Below are 8,063 nucleotides of genomic sequence, written 5' to 3'. Positions count from 1 at the left end.
GGGAGAAATATCAACAACCTCAGATATGCAGATGATACCACTCTAATGACAGAAAGTGAAGCGGAACCAAAGAGCATCTTGATGAAGGAGAAAGAGGAGAGCGGAAAAACTGGCTTGAAACTCAACATTTAAAAAAAAAAAAAAACTGAAAGGAAAACACCAATACAGTATACTAACACATATATATGGAATTTAGAAAGATGGTAATGACGACCCTGTATGCAAGACAGCAAAAAAGACACAGATGTGTATAACGGACTTTTGGACTCAGAGGGAGAGGGTGGAATGATTTGGGAGAATGGCATTCTAACATGTATACTATCATGTATCGAATCGCCAGTCTATGTCTGACGCAGGATACAGCATGCTTGGGGCTGGTGCATGGGGATGACCCAGAGAGGTGTTATGGGGAGGGAGGTGGGAGGGGGTTCATGTTTGGGAACGCATGTAAGAATTAAAGATTTTAAAATTTAAAAAATAAATTAATTAATTTTAAAAAAATAATAAAAAATTAAAAAAATTAAAAATAAATAAATAAATAAACTGAGATTTTGGTGTCCGGTCCCATCACTTCATGGTAAATAGAAGGGGGAAAAGTGGAGACAGTGATAGATTTATTTTCTTGCGCTCTGAAATCACTGTGGATGATGACTGCAGCCATGAAATTAAAAGAAGCTTGCTCCTTAGAAAGAAAGCTATGATCAACCTATGCAGCATATTAAAAAGCAGAGATATCACTTTGCTGACAAAAGTCTGTACAGTCACAACTCTGGTTTTTCCTTTAGTCATGCACTACTGATGTGAGAGTCGGTCCATAAAGAAGGCTGAATGCCAAAGAATCAATGCTTCCAAATTCTTGCGCTGGAGAAGTCTCTTGAGAGTCCCTGAGACTGCAAGAAGATAAAATCAGTCAACCCTAAAGCAAATAAACTCAGAATATTCATTGGAAGGACCATTGCTGAAGCTGAAGCTTTAATGTTTTGGCCTCCTGATGCAAAGAGCTGATTCACTGGAAAAGATCCTGATCCTGGGAAATATTGAAGGCAAAAGGAGAAGGGGGTAGCAGATGATGGGATGACTAGACAGCATCACTGAATCAATGGGCATGGATTTGAGCAAATTCCAAGAGATAGTGGAGGACAAAGGAGCTTTGTGTTCTACAGTTCATGAGTCACAAATAGTTGGACATGACTTAACAATGAAACAACAACAAACATTTCAGCTATGAAGCCATCTGGGTTTGAACTTTAATTTTGGGGGGAGTTTGTTTTATATTTTTCTGATTCTATTTCATTCCTATTAATTGGTTTGTCAAGATTTTCTATTTCTCACTCATTCAGTCATGGGAGAGTGTATGTTTCTAAGAATTCATCCATTTCTTTTGTATTTTCCAATTTGTTGGTTTATAACTCTTTATAGCAGTTTTTTTATTACACTTATGTGGTTTCAGCTGTAACTTCTATTTTATTTCTAATTTTATTTGGGTCCTCTCTTTTCCTTATGAGTCTTGTCAAAGGTTCATCAATTTTGTTTCCTTTTTGAAAAAAAGCTCTTAGTTTTGTTGATCTTTTTGATTGTGTTTTTAGTCTCTATATCACAAAATCTATGGCACACAGAAAAAGCTATTCTAAAAGAAGCTATTCTAAGGGAAGCTATTCTGTTCTAATTAAGTTTATAGAAATACAGGATTACACCAAGAAATGAGGAACATCTCAAGTAAACAGCCTGACTTTCCATCTAAAGGAGTTAGAAAATAAGAGCAAACTAAGTGGCTTACAAAACAGAAAGTTATTTTCCTACAAGATCTCACAGGCTAGAACAAAATCAAGGTTTCAGCAGGGAGCCGAAGCAGTCCTTGGAGCATGTCTCCATGGAGCAGCACACTGGTGCCTTCTCCATGTCATCAGGCAGTCTTCCCTCTGTGTTCTTCTCTGTTCCAATCTCCTCCTCCAATAAGGACACCAGTCATGAAGGATAAAGACTCAACCTAGTGACCTAATTTTAACTTAATTATCTCTTTAAAGGTCCTTTCTCCAAAAAGAGTCACATTCTGAAGTACTAGGGGTTAGAACTTCAGCAGATGGATCTGGAGATAAGGAGGGGGCGTGCACAATTCATCCCATAACAGAAAGAAATCTGTCTCATCTTAAAAGGAATAGAATGTCCCCCAGCCTGCAGGGGGTGGTCTGTGGGAGGTCAATGGCGGCCTCTCAGAGGACATGTGGGAGAAGGGGGTGGGAGGGGGAAGCAGGGGCTTGGTGGTTGGAGGGCAACCACCAGATGTCAAAGAAAAAAAATTATAATAACAACAACGACAAAAGGAATAGAAGAAGGCACAAAGGAGAAAACAGATATGAAAAATAAAGATTAGACATTTCAGTATGTCACAAAATTTTGAAATACAAAATAAATGGGATAAATGTGTGAAGCTAGTATCCTTATAAACTATTCATACAAATATTTTAAAAAGAAATACAATATTTCCAGTAAGAAAAACACGGACAATTCACAAAGAAGGTGGCAGCTGAACAACCATGTAAAAATTTGTTACCTTCACTCGTAATCAATAATATTAAAGATACTTTTTTTTGCCTTTCAAACGAGAAAAACATTTAAATGATACCACTATATGCTGCAGAGAGAGCATGAGCTCAACTATGATGCTTTAAACTAGTTATAAAACTATTTTCAAAAGCAGCTTAGTAGTATGTATCCAAATCTATAAATTATGAAGCTATATTTTTAACTCATAACCCCAATTTTGGATATTTAGTCTATGAAAACCACAAAAAATAGGTTAGAAGCCATACTCAATGCATTATTTAAAACAGAGTCTTCAGTTCAGTTCAGTCGCTCAGTTGTGTCCGACTCTTTGCGACCCCATGAATCACAGCACGCCAGGCCTCCCTGTCCATCACCATCTCCTGGAGTTCACTTAGACTCACGTTCATCGAGTCAGTGATGCCATCCAGCCATCTCATCCTCGGTTGTCCCCTTCTCCTCCTGCCCCCAATCCCTCCCAGCATCAGAGTCTTTTCCAGTGAGTCAACTCTTCAGATGAGGTGGCCAAAGTACTGGAGTTTCAGCTTTAGCATCATTCCTTCCAAAGAAATCCCAGGGCTGATCTCCTTCAGAATGGACTGGTTGGATCTCACTGTAGTCCAAGGGACTCTCAAGAGTCTTCTCCAACACCACAGTTCAAAAGCATCAATTCTTCGGCGCTCAGCCTTTACAGTCCAACTCTCACATCCATACATGACCACAGGAAAAACCATAGCCTTGACTAGACGGACCTTAGTGGCCAAAGGAATGTCTCTGCTTTTGAATATACTATCTAGATTGGTCATAACTTTTCTTCCAAGGAGTAAGCGTCTTTTAATTTCATGGCTTAACTATCCACTAATAGGGAAATAGAGCATCTGCTTTGTAGGCCATTATGCAACCACTGAAAGTGATAACAGGGAAGAAGCAGGACAGAAAATGGTAACAGGGAAGAACGTAAACAAAGATTTTTGGTCTCAGCTGGAGTCTGTGCGGTGCTGAGTGCTGTTCTCTTTGTGACTCCATGGACTGGAGCCCACCAGACACCTCTGTCCATGCAGATTCTCCAGGCAAGAAAACTGGAGTGGGTTGCCATGCCCTCCTCCAGGGGACCTTCCCAACCCAGGGATCAAACCCAGGTCTCCCACGTCGCAGGTGGATTCTTTACTCTCTGAGCCACCAGGGAAGCCCTGCTGGAATCTAGCTGTAGCCTAATGCTTTCCAGAGTTCTGAAGTACAACTCACACCAAAAGAGTTGGCCCCACCTTGACACAAGAAAACAGCTTTTCATGTCTTCACAGAAGCTGGTTGGCTACTACCAGACCAGGACAAGGCTGCTTTCTTTCAGCCGATGGCAATTCCCTGGGGAACAGGATAGTTGGGCAGTATTAAGGAGCTGACACTCAGGATCTCAGAGACACATGCACTGGTCCATGAAAAGGGACATGGGCAGGGCATCCATGGTACCAATAGCTAGCATCTACCATGCCTTGGCATCACATCCTTCTCTTAACTCTCACCAAGGAAGTATAAAGAGAGGGCAAATGTGAAATATCAATAACATACTAATCTTACACACAATGTGGGGACCGGAGCCCCTGGGAAGATGACCCAAGAAGAGACCCAAAGGTAACAGACCACCAACACGGAGACTTTTGCTTCCGTGTGACATAAATGTTTGTTACATATTATTTTCATGTTAGACTGTGATTATAATATAAGCTCCAGGAGGATGGGGATTTTTGTCTGCTATTTACACTTTCTCCCCCTTAAACATTATTATAACACCTATTAACAATCAATAAATACTGATTGAATAAATTAATTCTTAAACACTGAAAAAAATGCTAGTTTTACAGAAACACAGTAAATAAAGGAAAAACAACCTATGTTGAGAGTTCTAGAATTGCAAAACGCAGACTCACGTGGCATAGATGACATGAGTTTTATCTTCACTCAAGACTCTAAGAATCCTAAACTAGCTGAATTTGACACTTTTACATTCAACATCTTTCCACCCTCAGTAAAAAACATTACTTAATATTCCACTCTGTAACTGTAGTCAAAAATATTCACAGTTGGAATTCTAAACAATTCTATACGTAAGACTGAAAGTGTTGCCTACAATGGAAACTTGATATCTTTACTGTTTTCATATAAAGTATAGTAACATATAGCAATGAAAAAATTCAGTATTTTATTGAGTTGAGGCATAACATAAAATACATAAAGTTTTTAAAATGTTTAAGACAAAATACTATTATCATAGCACAAAAGTTAATGAAATATCCTACAATGGTAGCAAAAATGTATAAAGTTCTTTTCTTAATTTAATTAAGTCTCCAAAAGTAGAAATTAAAAAATAATCTTTAAAGAGCTTTATGTAGTTCCGTATAATGTTCATTTTTGTCTTCACATCTAGAAAGCCTTCCTGTGTGATGAGGTGACTGTTAAAATATTATATATTTATTTGGCTTTTAGAACCTATAAAACAATCTTTGAGCTATGACCATAATTTGTATTCTGGTATGATTTGATAGGAACAGATGGAAGAGAATCAGGACAGTAATGAGAGATTTAAACCTAGCTGGTAAAAAAAAAAAAAAATACTTTGAGTATTTTATTGTCTATGAAGAGATGAGGGAGCTTACCAGCCTGTATCCCCTTTCCTAGTAGTCAAGAGGCCTCAGTATTACCAGTGTTCAGCCCACTTATAAGTAAGTCAGATACCGATATATCACAATCTATTCAGTGTAGCAAGTGAATTGAAATGCCTTGATTAAAACAAAACAAAACAAAATGTCAATCAGCATAAGCAATAATGGCAAGAGATGTCTCAAAGGGAAATGAAACACACCTCGTGATTCTTGGCCATGCCTTTTCAGGTACACGACCATTGCTCCATTTCTTCCCATAGCATATCCTCCAAAACTCAGAGGGGAGCTATCAGGCAAGATATGAAGTCAGTTGTTTAGCATTAAATCATCAGAGCCAGGAATTAGGAGGTTATAACTAAGAGCCCTGTATAACCCCCAACTTTAAAAAAAACTCACCTCTGCTGACTAAATTCACATTACTGAAAAACAACAAATGAAAATCTAAGACAGTAAGCAAACAGTATAGTAGATAGCTTTAGAAAAACCTTTAATGTGTTGCTTTGAACAATTCTATGAAACAAATATGTACTGCAATTATATTTTCTATTAACCCATTATTTCATTATGAAATTCTTCATTCAGGGTTCAAAGGTTCTAGGAGTATCAGTGATGCCAAAAATCTAAGAAAATCTGACCAAGTCATAGCTGCTTGCAAAATTTTTTCAGTTTTTTCAAAAAAAAAAAAAAGAATCTCTTCAGCATTTGGACAAGGGAAGGTATGCTACATAGTGATGGCCTTTTCATTTTTATTTTTATTTTATTGGCAGTTCAGTTGGTTTTGACAACATTTATTGAGCACCTACTATGTACCAGGCACAGTACTAGATGCTGGAAACATGAAGATGAATAAGACATGGTCCCTGTCCCCAAGGAGCCTACAGTCTCTTGGAGGCAAACCAGTAGCGCAAAGACAGAGTTTATTCTAAAACAGACCAAAAAAAATGTCAGTAATGTAGTTCATTTGGGGCCTTTAAATACAAGGGCATATCATTGTTTGTAATGTCAAGGCAAACAATTAAAATGAAGACCATTTTCATGTGATAAAACAGTAAAATCATTAAGACCTAACTCTGAAAGATTCACATGATAAAGGTAGTTAATACTTAAAATTTACACCATAGGTTTTCAAGTATTTCATACTAAGAAATATTATTGCCCACAGTTGTGCTATAGTCAAAGCCATAATTCCAGGTTGCTGACTCATTCACATCTCAGCATGCTGGGGCTCAGTTTCTCACTGAGCTTATGAATTAGAATGGCTAATTCTTCAGTTGCTTGGCTCTTGTCCTCCAAAAGTTCATAACGAAGGCTGGAGATATCTTGCTTGATTTCCTTTAATTCACCTATAGTGTTTGTATTAAAAAGCATATGATTGGTCATTTGCTCTTTGGATTTAGGAAGAAAAAAAAAAAAGGAGTGAAATTCATACAACATGAATACATTCATCTCATAATGTCTCCGACATAGTTATTTTGGATTTTTTTTTTCCTTTAAAATGTTTAAGAAATGCTTTGCCTTTAAAAATGCACTGACTTTGGAAAAAGCTATAACAGTAGTCCAACTGTGTTTTAAAAGTTTTTTGTCCTGGTTCAACCAATTTTTAACACAAGGTGATTTATCTGTTGGGGCTTCCCAGGTAGCAGATTTATCTGTTAACTAGTAATCTATAATCAGGATATAATCTATAATCAGGGTATCCCCTTTCTGTCTTCAGGGAGTTCCTCTGGTTCCCTGAGTGTTAAGAGTTGACACTTTTATAGATCATCTCCCATTGCTAGGCTAGAATGGAATCCTATTAAATTGAAACTTTACTAAAAATGAATCAATCTATTTATTAGGCAAATACTCACATGGAAGCAGTATATTTGAGGTCAAGTTTGAAGTAAGGGAAAGGAAGGAAAAAGAGTAAGTGTTTTTCTTAGGGAAGCCGATGGTAATGACTATGGAGTCAAGGACACAGTTTGTGTGGTACAAGCAATGGTGAAATTAAGAAGCTTAGATGTGATACCACTGGCAAGGCTTACACACACAGAAGACTATAGGAAACTTCTGGCTATTAAAACACAACTGTCCCCATAATTTAGCTTGGCAATATTTTGAGAATATGTAGATTACAATTAAAAACTGGATTCTCTTGCAAAGAACTGAAATGTAGATAAGTCATTGACCTTGAAAAGTAACCTTTGGGGCATGAACTTATCTTGAATCCCAGAAATGATTCTTCAAATCATTGGCATTTTAACAGCATTTTATAATAGAATCACATGTAAAATATACCTTTCATGATATTTCCTGGTATCTTTATGATGCTTTAAAGTATAATCCATACTCTTTGATTATATTTAAAAGACAGAAACTTTTAAGTAATCCTAACTCTTCTTCAAGAATACACACAAAAGTTATTGATTCTTTTCATGGCAAAAAAAAAAAAAAAAAAAGTGGAGGTGCTTTTCCTTTCACATATGGCAACAGAGAGGAAATAAACTGATCAAATTTGAAACCAAAAGTCTTCCGTGAAAGAAATGGATTCTCACACCATTTACTATCATAATTGGACCATAAGCTAGTGAGCTTCCTCTTGCCTTCCTACTACCATATCCCTCTTCCTTGTTTTTGAGTTATGGGAAGCCTACACACCAAGTGCTATATTTACCAATACAGGAAACATATTTATTAAATAAGGAGGTTACGTTATATGACACACTCTTTTAGTTAGAACTTCGTCCAAAACTCTAAATTCCCTTTAATTCATTAATTCATTTTCCTCTCTTGTGTAAAAGGACTTAGAAGACGAGTGCTTTTTTCTGAAGTTGTCATGGTGTCCCAATTCCCCACTTCACTTAATTTTTTTTTTGTTGTTTTCAG

General features: G+C 37.0%; 1 protein-coding gene across 21 annotated transcripts in view; it reads right to left on the bottom strand.

The window, feature by feature from the left end:
• Positions 1-4,717: 4,717 nt before the first annotated feature.
• TRPC3 (transient receptor potential cation channel subfamily C member 3) overlaps positions 4,718-8,063 on the bottom strand; it is a 75,516-nt gene continuing 72,170 nt past the window's right edge. For all 21 annotated transcript variants that reach the window (XM_060401068.1, XM_027956324.3, XM_027956325.3 and 18 more), the window contains one exon: positions 4,718-6,541. In XM_060401068.1, coding sequence (XP_060257051.1) covers positions 6,399-6,541 — 143 coding nt within the window. In that variant the 3' untranslated portion in view covers positions 4,718-6,398. The remainder of the gene's footprint in view (positions 6,542-8,063) is intronic.

The sequence above is a fragment of the Ovis aries genome, chromosome 17 (assembly GCF_016772045.2).
Source record: "Ovis aries strain OAR_USU_Benz2616 breed Rambouillet chromosome 17, ARS-UI_Ramb_v3.0, whole genome shotgun sequence".
NCBI lineage: Eukaryota > Metazoa > Chordata > Mammalia > Artiodactyla > Bovidae > Ovis > Ovis aries.
The sequence above is the reverse complement of the archived record's forward strand: the minus strand, read 5'-3'. Positions and strand labels throughout refer to the sequence as shown.